Source organism: Morone saxatilis, unplaced genomic scaffold (assembly GCF_004916995.1).
Source record: "Morone saxatilis isolate NCDOM2014 unplaced genomic scaffold, NCSU_SB_2.0 Contig19, whole genome shotgun sequence".
Lineage (NCBI taxonomy): Eukaryota > Metazoa > Chordata > Actinopteri > Moronidae > Morone > Morone saxatilis.
Genome location: NW_023339751.1, coordinates 9,299,199 through 9,319,440, shown reverse-complemented (window position 1 = coordinate 9,319,440; position 20,242 = coordinate 9,299,199). Strand labels below are relative to the sequence as shown.

The 20,242-nt window shown below is 37.4% G+C and overlaps 2 protein-coding genes across 5 annotated transcripts; one reads left to right on the top strand and one right to left on the bottom strand.

Annotated features, from left to right (window-relative positions):
* Window positions 1–859: 859 nt before the first annotated feature.
* LOC118329232 (serine/threonine-protein kinase ICK-like) lies at window positions 860–12,356 on the bottom strand. Of its 4 annotated transcripts, none has more exons than XM_035663276.1 (14): window positions 12,194–12,356; window positions 6,751–7,019; window positions 6,572–6,626; window positions 5,567–5,688; window positions 5,391–5,470; window positions 5,182–5,314; window positions 4,896–5,067; window positions 4,190–4,357; window positions 3,715–4,101; window positions 3,359–3,567; window positions 3,107–3,249; window positions 2,004–2,120; window positions 1,815–1,922; window positions 860–1,699 (listed from the first exon to the last, which is right to left on the bottom strand). In XM_035663276.1, exons 2-14 carry the CDS (start codon window positions 6,849–6,851, stop codon window positions 1,548–1,550), a joined length of 1,947 nt encoding a protein of 648 aa, XP_035519169.1. In that variant the 5' UTR covers window positions 6,852–7,019; window positions 12,194–12,356; the 3' UTR covers window positions 860–1,547. The 4 variants fall into 4 exon arrangements, with proteins under 4 accessions (XP_035519169.1, XP_035519168.1, XP_035519170.1 ...); XM_035663275.1 differs by lacking the exon at window positions 12,194–12,356 and adding an exon at window positions 8,691–11,299; XM_035663277.1 differs by lacking the exon at window positions 12,194–12,356 and adding an exon at window positions 8,691–11,299 and having other exon boundaries at window positions 6,751–7,015.
* On the top strand, window positions 11,904–19,517 carry fbxo9 (F-box protein 9). The gene is made up of 13 exons (XM_035663279.1): window positions 11,904–12,088; window positions 14,764–14,835; window positions 15,373–15,504; window positions 15,582–15,639; window positions 15,986–16,085; window positions 16,619–16,749; window positions 16,846–16,960; window positions 17,110–17,228; window positions 17,718–17,808; window positions 17,888–17,983; window positions 18,100–18,193; window positions 18,849–19,003; window positions 19,088–19,517. Exons 1-13 carry the CDS (start codon window positions 12,086–12,088, stop codon window positions 19,194–19,196), a joined length of 1,275 nt encoding a protein of 424 aa, XP_035519172.1. The 5' UTR covers window positions 11,904–12,085; the 3' UTR covers window positions 19,197–19,517.
* Window positions 19,518–20,242: the final 725 nt, after the last annotated feature.

Genomic DNA, 20,242 nt, shown 5'->3' with positions numbered 1-20,242 from the left:
TATTATTGTTTTCACTATTCAATGTATTCATGATATTGTCCTCTAAAATAAATATACATTAAATTCTCAATTAAATTCATTTAAATTAAAGTAGTTTATAGTGTAGTGATTAGATGTAGAAGTATAAAATACTACTAGTACTATTTATTAAAGAATATTTAATAATGAAATAATATTATTTTTAAAATGTATTTGCATATGCACTATATATAAATAAAAACTATAATTCAATAATATAGAAATAGAAAATGTATTTAATTTTTTATTTGCACATGCACTATATATATAAGTAAAGACACTATTTAATAGTAGTAGTATTTTTTTATTTGCACTATATATAAAGACAATAAAGTTTTTACAAAATTATTAATATATATTATTATTATATATTATATTAATATATTAATAATATTGTCATCCAAATACATTTAAATTCTAAATATAAATGTTTTTTTTTTATAAAGCTTGTAAATTTTTTTATTTGCACTATATATATAAATAAATAAAGACCATATTTAATAATAATCATATAGAAATTTATTTGATTTTGTATTTCTTTGCAAATGCACTATATATAAACAAAGACTATATTTAATAATATTATATGACAATTTTTATTACTGATGTGTTTGTCACTTCTTACAATTCATAATTAAACTGCACTATTTCAATCATAATATATACTATATATTTTTATAGTTACAATGTGTTTACTTTGGTAACATGAATTTTAGATTCTGTATATATTGTACAGCTCTAGCAGATTAATCCACACATGGAAAATTAACTGATTGGTAATATTGATTTTTTTTTTTAAAGTGTCACACACAAAAAAAAGACACAACTTGAACATATTGGTACGCAATCAAATGTTTAATTATACTCAATAACTGGCAATAATCACACTCAGTTTGGCCAAAGGAGTTGAACATGTTAACTCAGATCATTTTACTTCCAAAAACAGATTCATACAGTGTGGCAACAACTTGCACTGTACTCATTTTTACTGAAATTAAAGCACTGCCTTGAATTTCATTAAAATGCACAAATAAAAAGTTACCTGATTGATAAGGCTACACATAAAAGAAATTACAGCAGGGATGTATAAAAAAAGAAAATACTGTACTGTACAGAGGCAAAGTAATTAGTTAGCCAAAAACAAGTCACAGTGAAGTTTTCATAAATGTATAATATGCATATATTATGTATACAGGTTGGTGAACAACATTCAATGATAAATCTGATACAAAACTGAGGGTACAGGTTGTAACCTCTGTAAGGACAGCAGTTATGTTACAGAAATACAAACTATAACACTGAGGAGTAAATCTGGGCTCAAATTTTGGCTGGTTGCATTTAGCTATACACACATACACATACAGATATCTCACAACGCACGACACCCATAATACACATAATGAAAAAAAAGAACCAAATTATTGCTGTGTAAGATGTATGTACAGATTCTTTCATTATAAAACAACTAGGCCTACTCTTTGGAGGTGAGAAAGAGTTCCAGGGCACGGATCGGAGCTCCAGGGAGGGCACTAGCGGTGTCCATATTTGGCAGACCAGTCTGTTCGCCCGTGGATGGTCTGTACCGGTGGGCGAGGCAGCAGACCAGGGGTGCTCTTGTTGGCCAATAGCACGTTGGCAGAGGTGTTCATCGGACTCCGGCCAGACTGCCATGTTGCATAATCTAAAAACAGCATTTAAACAGGGATGAAAATACAATGAACAGGTTTGTTTGTTAGGAGGCTGGGAACAATAAAGGTTCATATGAGTTCAAATAAAGCTCTGAAAGTCATCCTCACTTGACGCTGTTGATTCCGCTGAAGGGCCCTGATGCACCCGGTGACCAGCAGAACCAAGGTCTTTTTTGTAAAACGACGGCATGTATCCGCCCGGGATTGTATTTGTACCTGATATTAAAAAAACAAACAACAGTGAGAAGCGGCAGACATTGCAGTGAGGTTAAGTGTGAGATGTCCTGGGAGATTTACCGTGAGCGCCTCTGCTCGGTAGAGTCCCTCCAAATGGAATACCACTGTTGCCCCAAAGATGGCTGCCAGTGAAGTCTTTACTAGCATTTATGGCCACGTTCTTCTTTGTACTAATGCCTGAAGGAGACAGAAAGAGGTTATCAGATACATTCTACCCTGAAAGATTACAGTTAATAAAAAAACCTAATAAGAAAACGACACTACAAGCATTTTTGGGGCACTTTACACCTGTAGTCTGGTTCTTTTGGACAGGACGAGGAAAAATAGGAAATGATGGACACGTGGTTAATTAACTTCTGGTGACTGACAGGTCATGCTGCATTTTACTAAACCTGATGTTGTTTATGTTTATTTATGTTCTCTGGTGTCACAACAAAAACAATAGCTGATTATAAGCATTATTAGTTAAGGTTGCAATGAAAAAGAGGCTTTTACAGTTTAATTGTGGGGGAAGATATTTTATGTTTGCTACGTTTAACTTACTTTAAAATTAGGAACAGCCAAAGTTCAGAATAAGACACACTTCTGTAAATACCGTGTATTTATCAGTTATGAGCCCAAAGATTAGCAAAAAAGCCATTTTACAACGTTAGAGGAAACAGTTGCATTGGTGTGAACTGACCCGTCTCAGCTCGATTCAAGCCAGCTGACGGCATCGCCTGCAACTTATAAAAGCGTAAGGTCGTAGGTCACCTGTTTCAACAGCCAATCAGCTTGTAGCGGAGTCAGGTGGTCAAGTCAGTTACAAAGTGTCAGACTGTCAATTGAAAAGCCTGAAAGTAAGCAGTAAGAATGGAAGTACACAGAGTCGTTGCCATCGAGATGACACACCTTCTTGTATAGTTGCTTTGGTGTGAACTGGCAGGGTTGGGGAATGTTCCAAAGCGAAACATTGCAAGTAGCTGCAAGTTTCAACTCATCTCACGGCAAATCTTCAGTCTGAACTTGGCTTAAGAGATTGCTTGCTTGACAAATCATGGCCAGAAGATTGATTTAATAGTACCTTAGCTTTTTAATTCCTGCTACAAATCACATATCTACTATCACCAAGTCCTGCGGTCAGTCCTACTAAGCTCTAAGTAAAGTCTTTAAATATCTATTACCAGGTAAATATCTTGACTGCCTCAAGTAATGCTGTTTAGCAGAAGCAGTTCTTGATGGCTCTTGGTAGGCTGTGGTCTTGTTCAGGTTTAAGGGTGCATCTTCTTTTCCTTTGGGCCGACTATAATCCAGAACATTTCCATATCTGAAAGACAGAGGGCATTCAATGAGACACATGGCTCAAGCTGCAGCTCTTGTGTTGTGTTCATGTATTATACGTTACTACAGTTCATCATTAAAGTGCATTCCCTCACCTGCTCAGTGCATCCTCCCCCTGCCTCGACTTCTCTGCGGAGAAGTTACTTTTCCCGAGAATACTTATGGAGGTCAGATCAGTTTCTTCGTAGTCGTCCCAGTCTTCACCCTTCAGGTGTCCTGTGCCGTGGCCCCAACGCCGCCGCCCTCCTTTCGGTTTCAGCTGATAGCTCAGCAGGTTGGCATTTTCTGACTCCTGTCTCGTTTGCTAAAAATAACAAATCAACATCAAACACACACATGAGGAACATTTGCCACAATTACATGTTTGAAGAAAGACGTAATAATGGTGTATTTGTATAGATATGGCTGGCTGGCAGTCTCTGTTTGATGGAACCAGTCTATACTTACTCACCTTGCTCTGGAGACTCTTGTCAACAATGTAAGGAAGGTGGCTCTGTGGCGTTCCTTGTGACGTCTGTTCCTGCTTTAGGATGTGCTTCGTTTGCTGCTCTCGCGCCAGCTCTGTGTGCCGTTGGTACGCTGCTGCCTGGGCGGCGGCGGATACAGGGGAGGGCTGGATCTGCTGGAGAGGCCTGGAGGGGGAGCAGTGTTGGTTGGGAGGTGGAGGCTGGGAGGGGGGCACGGGCTTAAGCAGCAGGGGTTGTTGCTGCTGCAGCGTCTGTTGTGACTGCAAAGGAGCCTGCAGCGGCACAAGGCCTGGCTGAGGTCTGCCCTGCTCCAGGATCTGCTGAGGAGTGCCCAAAGCCTGGCCCACGTGGAAGTAAGAGTACCTGAGAGCCTGGGAAGATATTAAGATCTGTAAACAAACAACATCAGCTTTCATTCTCAGCTGTGAGGGCTGTGGAAAACACTGGGGAAGACACTACCTGGGCTGAAGCTGGCCTCTTCTTGGGATCCCACTGAAGCAGGTCTGTCATCAGATGGATTGCTTCAGGACTCGCATTCGGGATCAGTGTCTTCAGATTACTGGGAACACACTGAGGCCAACGGAAATTCATAGCACTTGCCAGTTGGTATCCCTCTGGCCAATCGTTCTAGAGGGAGAAGACACAGTCAATCTTACACAGCGCATTTATATAACATCATATTTAACAAGACCATCTTTTTTATTAACAGTAGGAGTAGTAAAATGTACTTGGATGTGACATATCTGATATGGTCCAACAGCTTCAGAAACCCCCTCACGCCTTTCCAACGTCACAATTCTGATGACTATGTTCGAATATTTCTGTAACTTTTCAAAACCACCAATCTGATATTCACACCTACTTCATGCTGTGATTGGTCAGCTGTACTGAGATGAGAAAGCGAGCTGGGTTTGAACTTCTCTCTCTCTCGCTTATTATTCGTTACACAACTATTGTCACTTTTCGTGGTTACAGCTGGAAAATGTGTGTGTGTCCCCTCTTTGAGACATCTGCCGTCCAGTGTGGCAGTTTGGGATAACAATAAACAATACTGAGCTAGTTCTTCTGATCGAGCATAATCCGATCCTTATGTGTCCCCACATGTTTAACTGTTCTTAAAATCCTTAATTTAAAATGTATAAGCCTTTCTGTCTTTTTACATTACCTTCTTTGGTGTACCCAAGACTTGGCAAATCTTGAATATGGTGTCTACTTCACTGGAGCCTGGGAAAAGAGGCCTGAGTGTATAAAGCTCTGCCATGATGCAACCAACTGCCCACTGGTCTATGGGTGAGCTGTAGGATGTGGATCTGAGGAGCACCTCCGGGGCTCTGTACCTGGTCCAAAAAGAGAGGGTACTAGGACTTGAGTGCACTGAACTATTAAACAGACTTTCATTTATCTATTTATTTAAGTATAAGTGTATTATATTTGCTCTAAAAGAAACTCACCATCGTGTCGAGACATAGTCTGTGTATGGTGGTCGCGATCTGATTTCTCGGGCAAGCCCAAAGTCGGCTATTTTCACCAGCTCTGGGCCCATGCACAGAAGATTCTCCGGTTTCATGTCCCTGTGAAAGAACCCTAACAAAACACACATCGCATTGACTTCTGTTGCAGCACATATAACTTATCACCCTGCTGTCGTAAACAGACGTACCGTGTTTATGAATGAATGCGAGCCCCTGAAGTATCTGAAACATAATATTTCTTACAGCAGATTCAGGGAACAACCGAGTCCTGCAGCAAGAAACAAACAGAAAACTGTTAAGAAACTGTCCAAATATTTACCAAATACAGTTTTAAATGTAGAATTAATAATGCAACAATACGCACCTGTCTTTCATTAGCTGATACAAATTTTCCTTCATGTACTCAAATATGAAGTACAAGTGATCATTTTCTCGAATTACCTCCTTAAGTTTGATCACATTAGCATGGTTGAGTTTCTTTAAAGACTGAAAGAATACAGAAAGCAGATCATGTAAGAATATGTGTAATGCATAGACAAAATAAATTATAGAAATAAATAGTAAGTCAAAACATGCCGGACAATACACACAGATAACTGCAGCACATTCAAAAGCACGCCCTACAACTAGAAAACAAAACCTCTCTTGTTATAACATGACTAGTGTAAGAACACAATGTAGTTTGGGGGGTAAATGCTGCAAAGGTGGGACTTATGCTTACAATTTAAAAAAGGGAAAATAATTAATAGAAAGCAAGATGGAGAAATATACACTTGTCCCATGCACTGGGATGATATAGGTTTAACCATGCTAAATCTTTAGTAAGGGGGTAAAAGCTGTAATGGGATTTTGATATTGTATGGTGTGACATGCTGTAATTATCATCTAATTAGCAGGACTCTAAGGACCAGCGTGTTCTACGCATGTTTTGCCGCATTAAGGTCAAGCTCTAGGAAAGGGGGGTGTGAAGGCCAGGGATGGGAACCAGAGCTAAAAGAAACCAACAGCACACAAGAATCACCTTCTACTCTTAGAGGCTGGTGTGTGACTTTGAGCTGTGAGGAAATTTAGACAGTGACTTGAAATCGGTGTGAAAAAAACAAACAGAACAATCTGAAACTGGACTAAAATACACAATATGTTTCATCATACCATCATTACTACATTACCCACAAATCATCAAGTTATCATAGAGTTATTTATAGCTTCTGTATTCTACACAAGTGAATGAAAAATCAACCCAGAGTCACAGGATGTGACACCAACAAGCGTGTGTAACAGGAAATATTACATGTGATGTTCAATGTTTGCTATTCCGTTCTGATGAGTTATACAAATGCGGTGTTAAAAATGTGGAAAAGAAACTCACCTTGACTTCACGAAGGTTCATGCATTCTTCCCACGAGTAGAATTTTCTTTTCATTCTGAAAAATAATTTTTACAATAAACTCATTTGTTGGGATTTAAATTAAACTCCACAGAAGTCACAGAAGTTCGCAGAACTTCGGCGCTAAACTACAAACAAATCTACATTTCTCGAATACTCACTTCTTTATGGCAACCAGCTCTCCGGACTCCAGACTGCGGCCGAGGATGACGGAGCCGTAGGTGCCATCCCCGAGCTGTCTGATGGTGGTGTATCTATTCATTATGCTCGTCCTTCCATAGCAACTTACGGGGGCAGATAATAATCGGGTGGAGAAAGGAGCTGCGTTTGCTTCCGGCTGCTGAATGCAACCAAATCTTCCTGTGACAACAGCAGAAGACCACTGGCAGAGCTGGAGGACTCATGGTGTCATGGACTTGCCTCCTTCTAGCTGAGAGGATGAGAGGTGGATGACAGAAAGTGATGTTAATTATGTAGCAGTATTAATTACAATGTACATGGCACAAAATAAACCTATAGTACAGTATTATCAGCTGATATCGATCTATCGCAGACATATCGGTGTAAATGTTACCTGAAATTATCTGATATTGTCCAAATAACTTTTTTTTTCTCCTGGTAAATAATGCAGAATAAGTGCTTGTGGTAATATACTAATATCAGTGGAAAGTTTATTGAGTTAAAATACTGTGGAAAGCAGCACAGAGTAAGACAGAAGATGCAGCTCTCAGTATGTTTAGAGTTGGTCGCCAATGTATATGTTAAACTATTTAACATGTTAAAGAACATTTAACTTAACAGCTTTCTGAGTATCTTTGCAGTCATATAGGTGAGAAATCACCACATAAAAAAGGGTTATTAAAATTCACTACATTGGCCGACATATCGGTAACATGTCTTTAACAAAGTGGGACATTTTATGTTTTTTTCCAACCATAAAATGTCCCACTTTGTTGTACTATATGATGGAGATACAGTTTCTAATTACCTACATATAACATGTCTTTATCATTTCTCTACTGCAATTTCTTGGTATGTATTGGCCCCAATATATACCGATACTGACATAGCCGCAATAAACTATAATATTATATCAATTAATGTTACACACGGACCTTTATATAACGTATTCTGGCAGTTTGACACTCGAAAGCAGTATTTTTTAAATCCTCAACAGAGGGAAAATTAAACCTGACTTTAACATGTTCATAGAAGATGATATTATAAAATGTATAACAAGTTTAGAACCAAATCATTGTCCAATACGCAGTTTACACAAGTGTGACCTCCACACACTGAAGTGAGAATAAACTTTTCAGTGAAGTAGGAAACCTCTTGTGTAGCAGTTAAACTTTTAAAGTTAACAATATTTGCACCTTCATAGAATTAGGATTTCTTTCAGTGACAGTTTTATAAAGTTTAACGAGGTAATCTGTAGTCTACCATAACTGACAACTGAAATATAGTTTTATATCTCAAATATGGCCATGTGCAATATCCAAATAGCAAGAAAGCTGTAATTATTTGATGAGGTAAAATGTGAAAACAGCCTTATAATGAAGCACTGTGATGCTGTTTAGCACAAAACCCAAACAAATGTCACATTATCACGATTTTAAGTGTTTTTCAGTGAGAATTAAAATAGCATTTGCAAACAAATAATCATTCCCACTAATAATGTATCGCAATATGCTTTGATTTGATTTATTAATAACCATATTGTGCAACTCTCATTCACCGATATAAGAAGATTGTTATTGTTATTATTGTTTATCGATAACCAAATAACTACTGGTTTTCTAGAGTGAGTTAAAAACAACAACAACAAAGAAAGAGCCTACATCTTCATCCTTCACCAACACGTTTCCACTTTTGTTCATGTTTATTATTTTGGCTCAGTTTGGTTCATAACGTTAGCTCTTATATTAACGTTAGTTTAGTTAGAGCAGACTGTAAACTAACGTAAACCCGCATTTTATTTTTAACAAACATTAATATATAAATATATATATAGAGAGAGAGGACAAAATACTGGCCTTGTTGGGCTGAATGGTCTCCTAACTTAACATAAAAACGAGAAGCAAGAATCACAACAACTCACCCTCCTCGCGTCAAATCGACAACCACACATATCCGAGCATTCGTAATCGCTGATCAACAAATGGTTTAAGGGATTAATCAATTGACTGACAGCGTCCGGAGGCTGATCAACCGCAATCCAGTGTGTCCAACACACAATATAAATACATTTCATCCAGGCCCCTGTCGTCCGATCATCAGAGTCTCGCGTTGCTATAAAAACAGCAACAAATCACAGCTCTCCTCCTCTGTGGACAAAGATACACAACGAGATGAAATAAGTTACTGCTTCCGTGTCGTACACCCCATACCGTCTGAAACCTACTGTCAGTGTCTGAAATATAACATTAAAATAACTATTTAAATATATTAATATAATCTATTGTATATGTTTTGTTTGTCTTTCCCCTTCTTATAGTCTGCATATTGCACGCAAAGGTGAACATTAATGCAAAACAGTCATTCACAATCTCATAAACAATTTAAATACACACTGGTGAAATGTACAAGTCGTATTAAGTCTCGTTCACAACACTACACAAGGATAATTTTAAAAAAGATCAATATTTATTTTAAAAAACTACGTAAAACGAGAAAGATTTTACGGCGCTAAGCAAAGCCGGAAGTGAGAGAGGAGTTGTGCTCTTGCTTCGTATTCTTCTTCTCTGGTCAAGTCGCCCACCTACAGTGAAGCAGATGGTGCAAAAGTGTTTTTATGGACCCTGAGGCAATACTTACACATGCACACACAAGTGGTGGTATACAAAGTGCTCAGACGCAACACTACAATGGATGAATAAGTTCTGCTTTGAAAACTGTACTTAAATAGTCAGAAATTAAACAAATAGCACTAAAATTTTGATTAGTAAAAGACAATTTAAGGCTATATTTACTAGTGTAATGACATCCTTCTCATTGAGTTTACCCTTTTCACCTCTAGAATTGTATTAAATCTTAAAGACTGACTAAAACAAGGCTGTTTTTTCTGATTTTCTGCCATTTTGTTTGTAAAATTCCACATATACAATAATAAACATAGATTAAAAAACAATACAATTTCCCACTGAAATGCAGTGGCGGAAAAATTTAAAGCCTCACAAAAGTAAAGTACCATTACATTAAAACTGTACTTAAGGTCAGTATGAAGGCGAATGTGCTTTGCTCCATCTCTGACACACAGATGCAATAGTGGGTAAACTATTTAGATCCATAATTTAAAGCAGAATACTTCGCAAAATAATTAAACAATTAAAAAAAAACAAAAGAAGACTTTGCTTGAAAAAGTATCACAGATGTCAGAAGGAAAAATTACTGATCCTTTCAGAGTGTTATATTACTATGTAATTCATATTAATAGGTCATCATTACTGACTCTACAATATAAGAAGTATTTTTATTGTAGCTGCAAAGTGAAGCCAGAGTAGTATTATTTAATGATGTATCATATTTTCTATCCTGCCTAACTCGTCGTTTTGCATGTCTTGATCTGCAAAAAGTAACTGCAGTGAAGTAAAAACCACAATATTCCCCTCTGAAATGTAGTCCAAAGTAAAAAAAATAGAAACACTTATTTGGGAATCCAGATTTTTGTGTAAGCTCTACCGGCGTCTTGTAGACATTTGAATGGCTCATATCTGCCCAAACCAGCTGTTTTTTACTGACTTCACTTGCAGAACTTGTCTGCCTTCAAATTACTACGCTGACAGAGGACATGCTGTGTGCAGCTCTGCTACTCTGGCAGTGTTTCTTAAAGCTTTTTAACCCAGAGAGTTTGTTTACTTACTTTACTTCTTACTCTGGAAGATACCAATAGTTTGAAGGGAAGGTCTTCAGTGACAAGTTAATTCCAGTGATGTATTTTACAAACGAGGTGAAACAGTCTCCTTATGAAGCTGAAGTAGCCCAGAGGACAGAGGAGCTACTCAACCATTGTGCTCAACACAGAGGTGGGCCTGTATTTTCATTCTTCAGTAGAATAACTGAATGGTAAACATATGGAGCAGGTCTGTGATTAGTACGGCCAGTAGTGTGCCGATCTGTTTGTAGAGCACTAACACTTTATGTCAATATAACTCAGAATGGGTGACTACCGACATGCAACAAGGACAGAAATGTGAAGCCGACACTGTTATGAGTTCTAGGAACATCTTATCGTCATTTTACATTATTTTCTGTTATTTTGTAGACCAGCGACTTTGATCAGGGGTTCTCAAACCTTTTCATGCCCGGTACCCCCACAGTAGATGCACTTTACACAACAGACCCTCGATTCAAGAAGATTTTGTCTTAAGGAATCAACTCTGAGGATTTTACTTTTTAGGGCTGAAGATAAAAAACATATAGTCACAGTTTAATCAATAATCAAACTAGGATCACTATAAACCTTCAATTAATCAAAACAACCAACCTTATTTCTTTTCTTGTTGCCCCAACTTCCAAAAACTGTGACAACCCACTCAACCCACTGTTGGTTGGCAAATTAATCAATAATTAATCCAAATAAATAAAAAATAATTGAATTTTTATATCACAACAACAACAACTACTACTAATAATAATAATAAAAACTCAAAATATTTACAAACAGAACCTTCTAGGAACATACAGTACACTAAAGGTAAAAAAAATGCCTATAAGTTTGTATGATTGTTAAATAAACAGAGAATTGTATAATAAATTCCCTAAAATCAGGAAAACTAATCTCTGATCAACAGTCACAAGAAATAATCTGCTCAAAATTCACCCAAAACACTTGCTGCAGTTATTGTGTTTACTCTTTGAGTTAATTGTACAGTGGTTCTGTACTGTTACTATTATTATGCATTATTAATATAAAATATCAATAACCCAGTCAGGGGTCATCAGTTTGACTCATTGATAAGAAAATGATCTTATCAATGTACATTTGATCTTTTTTATAGCTTTTATATATCTTTTATTTATATATATATTTATATTTTGTTCTTAATAGATGCTGCTTGTATAATATATGTTGTTTGGTTATCTGGATAACAAAAATAATTTCCCCCTGGGATTATTAAAGTATTTCTGATTTCTGATTTCTGATTTTCTGATTTTCTGATTTCTGAAAAGAGGATCCTCCTCCAGACTTATTCATTTATCTATTTATCATACACAAATAAATATTTTCATTCTCCAATATGTGACAACGTAGCTCACAGATACAGATCACTACAGGCTCCTTCTGGCTCTCCGTATCTTCCTAACTTCGCCACACTCGCGGACTTCCTGTGTCGCTGAGGCTCCGGAGAAATGGCTGCGTTCCTGCGAGCTCGTAAATATGTCCGCTGTGTTGTCCGCTTCTCCGACCGTGAACTGTAAACGCTAGTGTCGACCGCTTGTGAATCCAAAAAGAAAACAAAAACAAAAAGGATAGCTACCGGGCCAGGGCTTGTCATGGTGGGTTTACTGTTGTTGTTGTTGTTGTTTTTACGAGCGGTTATTAAAGGAGCAGCGTGCGTGAGCTAGGTGGCTAACGGAGCTAACGTCACCTGTATTCCTCACCTGTGGTTCAGTTCAGCTGCTCTGAAATGTCTTTTCTGAAATGGTTTAAGGTGATTCAGATGTGGCCCGAGTTTTAGCAACAAGTCCTTTAAGTGAACCCGCATGCTGGCGTGAGATGGTAGCAGTTATATGGAGGCAGCGTTAGCATGAAGCTGCGCAACTAACTAGTGTTTTTAACCATATGTGGCGTGGGGCGTTTACGAGCTGTTTGCCAGTCGGGAGTTTCTGGATTAGCTTGTAGATTAACAAGTGCTTTAATTAAATTAGTTTATTGAACGAGTTTCGGAGTTTTAGTATATTTTTCTTGATGAATTGATATTAATCCGTTTGTCTTTGCTTCATTTCCCTGCGTCTAACATCACGTTTGTTTTTATAGTGGGGGTGGAGTTTTTAGGTTTACAGTATGTCAGTGAAGCAGTCTTGTCATGCTTGTTTACATTACAAATGTACATTTGACTGTATGTGACGTCTTTAAGTCATTGCATCTTTCTGTTGTTGCAAAATAAAATGTGAATTATAAAGGTTAAAAACTAAATGTGTATTATAAAGGTTAAAAACTAAATGTGTATTATAAAAGTTAAAAACAAAATGTGCAATAACACAAGCGAAAAAAATAAAAGAATCTAAACAAAGTGGGTATGAAAAGAAGGTATAAAGTTTAAATGAAAAGTTAACTTGAATTGACTGACCTGACATTTGGCCTTTACACCATGTGCAAGAGGAGTTAAAAATACACTCTTATTATGTAAAGAGTATAAGTGTGTGGCGAAGGGAGTAGCCAAGTTGTAATGGGTTCCTTATATCGGGTTCCCCAGTGAATGAGCCAGATTTTAGGCTGAGTAGATTCATGTCGGCCACATCATGGACATTTTATGGTAAAATTACCCCTGCGGTAGAAGGAGTGGGGTCTGACGGGAATTTGCGGCTCACTTTAGTGAGCCAGAGATTTTGGTTCAGCTCGACAACAAGAGTCATTTCATTTAGTATAATTTCTTCTGGGTATAATTCAGACAAATGTGACAGTATTTTGACCTATGATTGGTATGTGTGCACTTATGGCACTTCAGTTATTCAGTGCAATTACTAAACCTTAGAATTTCCAGAATACCATAATTTGACATCATGCTCGGTATAAAAACGTTGAATAATATAAAATTATAATATGTGTATTGAATACTTTGATTGATCCTTGTTCCTACGTTTAGCTGTCAAACCACTGAACCAAGCAGAAGGTGCATAATCGAAATATATCTTTATATAATGTATCAATGATGAAACGACGATAAGAACTTGAGTTTGCTGACACACTTGAATAATAATAATAATTATTATTCCTATATATGAGACACAATTTCAGCTCCATTACAAGATGCTTTCAGCTAATTTGTTCTTGACCGCTTCTTCTTTATTCCAAACTGGATGGACTCGGTTTTACCCCAAATGTATTGAAAGCTTATTATCTAAGAGCCACTCTCTCGTGCTTTCTAATTCATTACTAAGAGTGCTCTCCGTCTCACCGACATCATTCCCAGATACCAGTACAGCAGAATCATCAGCATCTGCTATTCTGTGTATGTTGGCACGTAGTAAAAGTCTCACTGTGCTCGGGTCTTAAAGTGAAACGTCTCCGGTTTGGATTGAACAAAGTACTGTACATGATAACATCATCCTATTATTCTGTCTTGTTTTCATTTGTTTAAAAAGTCGACTCATTCGTGAACAACGCATCAATACAGTCTAACCAGAAATAGATAACGCCACATTACAGGAGTGCTGTTATGCCCAATGTAGAGAAAGCTAGAGCGCAACAGGAAACAGTTTCTTACCTACCAGTTTTCTTACTGATTAATTGTCCGTTGTTTGTTGTTGATAGTTTAATTTAAGAGTTACTATTTTAGAAAATTGTTTAAAAAAAACGGCCTATCACGATTCCACAGAGCTTAAAGAGATGTTTTTACATTTAAAAAAATCAAATACCAACATATTGGCTTTTAGTCATTTTTTGAAGCACAAATAAATAATCTTGATTTGGATCCCTTAGCTTACTTTTTAAAAGAATTGTGACCAATAACCAGATAAATGGGATATTATACAGTTGTAAAATCTACGTATCAGCGCTCTCTGGTGGACCAACTATGTAATGGGGATATTGTTTCTTAATTGGCTCAGACCTAGTTTGATATTTCTGTGCTCTAATTGTTATTTATCGGCAATAACGACATCTACAATAAGTTAATATCCACCTGGAGGATTTATTGGTCTATTTACAGTTATATATAACGTAACAATGACAAAGAGACATCCCTCGTCATTTCTCCACAAGGTGCAGCTTTAAGTTTAAATATTTAAACATTTAACACAGTTCTGCATTCAAGGGAAGTCATCGTGGCCGGGTTGGGACTCGGTGAGCCGCTCAATGTCCTGCTGTCACCTGGGAAACCAGCCATCTGCAAGAAAACATAGCTCATCCAAAAACTAAACAAACCCACTGCCGCAGTAGTTAGAGGTTGTCAGGACAAACTGAGTTTCCTCTGATGGATTAATGAATACTTCATTTCTTTCTTGTACAGGCTGAAGAAAATACAAATATTGGAAGTACAATAGAGGATGAAGATGAAGCTTCAGATGACCCAAATCTTCAGGTGAGAAATCTGTGGACATAAATCCTTATTTAATATTTTATTTCTAGATAATTGACTATATTATTGGACACTTAGTTACTGCACCATCTCTAAATATCTGTTTTATTATTTGACTCTGTTCTTGTTATTTGTTTCTGTTGAGTTGATGCCTTAAAAGAGCGTGTATGCTCACCCAACCTACCCTGTATAAATAAATAATGGTTAAATAAATATTTGGCTAATGGAGATCATCTGACTAAACCACACTTCTGCTTCACATTCATTGGTTACTTCTGTAGTCCTGAGGAAAAAGTTTTGTCACATTAGCACCAAACGAAACCTTGTTGAAATCAAAAATAACCTTTTTTCCCAAAAGGTTTCGGCTGCTAAACATTTGTCATTTTGGAAAAAGGTACTATAAATCAATTTCTCCATTCATGAAGAAGTCTGATTTACACTATTTCCAATGCAGAAACAGTTCCTGATGGACCCTGCTGTTCCAGTAATGCTGTAAAACAACTTTTTTGGCACTGAGTAACTTCTTTAATTGAATTGCAGGTGCAGCTCAATGCGTTCAGAGCTCAGTGGATGTCTGAACTCAAAACGAGCTCTGGAGCTAGCGGGACGACTGACCGACTGCTGCGAGCTAAAGGTCTGAAGAGGACGCAAGAAATTGCTCGGGAGGAAAAAGTAAGTTGTGATATGATTTCTCCAGGGCATGTCCTTACGTGAAATGCTGTCCCTGAATGTGAGTCATCTGCCCTCAGGCTACAGAGCTGTTCTTGAGAGCTGTTCAGGAAGAGCAGAATGGAGCTGTCTATGAGGGTATGTATGATATATGGGGATCAAAATCACCAGTGATAGTAATAAAATGTTAAAAATTAATTCTTACGGGAGTAACAGAAATGTTACAGTTAATTTACAGTGTAAGCTTGTGGAAAATACTTAATTATATCAGATTTTAAATGGATATATCTAACAATCAGTCATCTTAAATGAAAATCTGAATGATTTCTACAGTTCAGAAGTGATAGCCATTGTGATACATGTTTAATTGTCGCCCATATAGTTCTGTAGTTTCTGTATGAGGAACATAATCAGGTGATTGCATTACTTGAGCACTTCAATTAAATTTTCTTGTTAACATGTAAGTTGTTTTCTTTACTTGCAGCTATCAAGTTCTATCGCATGGCTATGCAGATTGTGCCTGACATCGAGTTTAAAATCAACTACAGCCGTCCTCCCGACACCGACCGAGGTGGAGGAAACTAGTAAGCTGCTCTTTATTTTTGGATATTAGATTAATTAATCAAGTCTTTAATGTTTCAACATGCAGTGGAGGGTCAGGATTTTGATCTTATGATCTCTTAAAACACAAATTTTAATGTTTTCTTTTATCTATAACTTAAACTGCACAACTGTGTATATGAATTTACCTCTAACTCATGTGATTATCATAGAGTTGGCGTGATTTGTGGACGCTAAAAGCACTTGTTGCAACCTTGTTTTTAAATTAAAGACATTACATGGCGCCTTACTGGAATTATTTCTGTCACCTCATGAAAAAGTAAATGCAGCATCTTTGTCTCTGTAATAATCAAACTAAGTTGCCAGCTAGATTTATGTCTGAGAGAACTTGTTAACTAAAGTGTTACTGTATTAAAACTGTGCTGACCCATTCACACCAACAGCTAACACAGGTCTTTCCATTGTTCTTGATTATGTCTGAAAGATGAATAATAAGATGTGTAAACTTGTGTGAGAGAGAAAGGGACAAAGTGAACACTTCATGTTTTGATTGCAGCATGAAGGACAATGATGGTGATGGTGAGATCGAGGATCTACTTGCCTACTTTGAGCAGGAGCTCACTCTGGAAAGCTCCTTTCCAAAGATCTGCATTCCTGAGTTGGACATGACTCAGATGCACATTTCAGGTAATAAAATAATAATTTTATTAGATTGTAAACATGTCCACACTCTTTACAAACTTTGTATTTGTTATAAGCAATACCTTTCCTGTTTGACTGCAGCCTTGCCGCGGGAAATCCTGATGTACATATTTCGTTGGGTTGTGTCGAGCGATCTGGACATGCGAGCGTTGGAGCAGCTCTCTTTGGTTTGCCGTGGGTTTTACATTTGTGCAAGGTCAGCCTCTCTGTCATAACAGATTGTTAGTCAACAGCTTGCTTTTCTCAGGTTTTGCCCCTCAAAATTGATCTCAGTGTTTCGCTGCACACCAGAGAAGCCAGTTGTGTGCACGTGGTTTTAGGTTCCCACTTTTAATTTCTCTCCAGGGACCCTGAGATCTGGCATTTAGCCTGCGTAAGAGTGTGGGGACGCAACTGCACAAAGGTTGTACCCTTCAAATCCTGGAGGGAGATGTTTCTGCAAAGACCACGTGTTCGTTTTGATGGTAATTAAGTATTTTATCAATTACAAATGTTCGATGCTCTGTCATAGTTTATGAGACCAGTACAGATATCTTATATTTCAACACCCATGTTGATCTGGCAGTTGTGTAACATCATAAATCCAGTTGAGCACTTTGAAGACACACATGCTCTGACGTGCAGCACCCTGTTGCACCCTGCTCGAGCATTTCAGTCATACCAGAAATCTGAAAATGTGCCAGCTTGTAAAATGTGATACTGCTGCGCTTATGGTTGGTTTCAATACTCGAAAACACAAATAGCCAATTCCACCAACCGATCTTTATGTTGCTTCCAAAAGTTAATCCTGGCAAGGAGAGATGTGAATGAAATAACTAAAAACATCGCTATCGGCCCAGAATTTCCCAGTCGGCGCCTCCTCACAGGCCAGTGCGGCTGCCAATGTACTTGTTAATCAGTCTTCTATTATTACTACACTGCAGATGAACTGTCCATTCATATTGTTTTCACAGGTGTCTATATCAGCAAGACATCATACATTCGTCAAGGAGAGGAATCTCTGGATGGATATTACAGGGCTTGGCACCACGTGGAGTACTACAGGTAGACGTTTGAGTTTAATCGTTGTTGTTTGATTGTGAGTTGTACAGTCATCACAGCTAAGTTGACTTTGTTATCAAAGGTACCTTCGGTTCTTCCCCAACGGCCACGTCATCATGCTGACCACCCCTGAGGACCCTCTGACTGTTGTTCCTCGCTTGCGTACTTGGAACACCAGGTACACTGGTTTCTACCAACTCTCAAAAGCTATAATGGACGCTGCAACAGCAGAAATAATTTCACATGTTGAGTGGCAGCACTTGTGATTGTTGAATTTTTGTTCCTTTTTTACAGAATGGATTCTGCTCTGCTCGGTCATTTCCGTCTGTCACAGGAGACAGACAATCAAACCAAAGTCTTTGCTGTTGTTTGCAAGAAAAAGGAGGAGGTGAGAATAAGTGTGGGGTTAAATTAAAGGAAAGATTGTACTTTATTTTTTAAGAACTACAGATAGGAGTTGTCATTGCCATACGCCATCCGTTTAAAAAAAAAAAAACACTGCATTATTAGGTTTGACTGATCTTTTTTTAACAAAGTTGTGTAAATCCAATACAAATGAATTACTTAACTATGGAAACTAATTTCACCCAGAAAAAAAAAGAACATTAAAAGTAAAATGATTTTAAAAATACTTACTATGACTTAGTATCTAATACTCTAATTTTGACTTACAAGTGTTATTATAAACAGTCGTATTTTGTTTTTCTTTACATGGTGGAATTGGGCCTCTAACGAAAGAAAGATTGTAATTTGAAATGTGTTACATGCGTGTTTTGGGTTTGTCGAAAGTTACGCATTAAAAACTCCTCGCTATTCAAAGCAATGTTAAATTAATTGCTCACACTTAGTTAGTTGGATTATTTTCTGTTCCAACCACACTTCTACTTGTAGTTCATATAAAATGATTTACAATTTAATGATAAAAGTACTGAAAGTCGAGTATGAATTGTTGCACTACTCCTTAACTAGTAATGCCATAGTGACATTCGTCACTTTGTGGCTCAGCTTGTAAACTGTGATATTGTTTTTTTTGTTTTTTACAGAAGGCGGCCGAGTTTCAAAGGAATCGGTTCTGCAGGCGGAACCCACCTCCGGAGGCTGAACACAGCTTCCACGTGGGACTGCATCTGTCCTCTGGGGGGCGTCAGAGTTTCAGCAAGCTTGTCTGGATCCACCACTCCTGCCACATCACTTACAAGTAAGAAATGAGTACAAACAGAGGTGAAGAATGATAAACAAGTTTGTCTATTTGTTCCAGATTAAACATAAATTATATTTTTAGGCAGACTGGGGAAACGGTTGTCACGGCGTTTGAACTGGACAGGATGTACTCACCGTTCCTCTTTGCACGTGTCAAGAGTTACACTGCTTTCTCCGATCAGCCGCTTTAAGCAGCACGGAGACCCGCACACGATCCCACAGCAAGAGTTCCTTCACCGTTTTAACAAAATGCATACTCCTCAGCCTGTTTAATTTGTGCTGCAGCTGGATTATGGTGTCAGTATAACGAACCCTCATGTTTCCTACATGCGAGCATGTTATGTTTCAGGTTTACATGATAGAATACTACTTATTTTCTGATTTCAGAAATTATGGTAATGTGCTGAGAGCTAAAATAATTAGCAACCTTTCCCACTTTGCAATGAATGTTGATGCTGTTTTTTGTTTCATGGTGCACTTTCTCCCTCAAATAAACAGAATGGTGAACCGAATATGCTCTTATAGTTTCATTTATATTCACTTATATTGACTATATTAGTACTACACAGATGTACATTTAAACTAAAACTAAAAAAACTAAAATATAACCTTCAGGGTAGTGATGTGTACCCAGGCAGGTTATTTTTATTAGATATCTCTAACAATTTTCTCATGGTTATAGGAAGAATTATACATCACAGTAACATTGTAGAGATCCTATTACACAATGCCAGTGAAAGACTGATTGCTGATGTGATTTCAGACTTCTAATCATTTGTCTTGCTGAGGACACACGGGGGTATAATCCACCTATTACGTTTTCTGGGAACCAAGCACGGACAGATAAACAGGATTTGCGGAGAAAAATAAATAAATGTGAAAGTTGTATTGGATTAGGCTAAAATGATTTGTGGCTTGTTGACTTTACTGTAGTTGTTTTTTATCAAAATATTCGAAAGGAAAGTCTGTTGCAATTCATCAATTAAAATAAGTGAACGTTTCTAAAGTATATTGCTGCTTTTGTTATAACACAAGCGGATATAGACAAACCAGAGAGTAAAAACAGGTTGTTACAGGATTATAAAGAGGAGAAAACACAATTAAAGAAAAAGAAAAAACTTAATTTGAGATAAACGTATTAATAATGATTAATCAAATGCTCATGCGTGACTAGAATAACTAATGAAATCAGATTGAGGTTTTCTTTATTATCGGAGGTAATGGTTTCTTTTTTTAG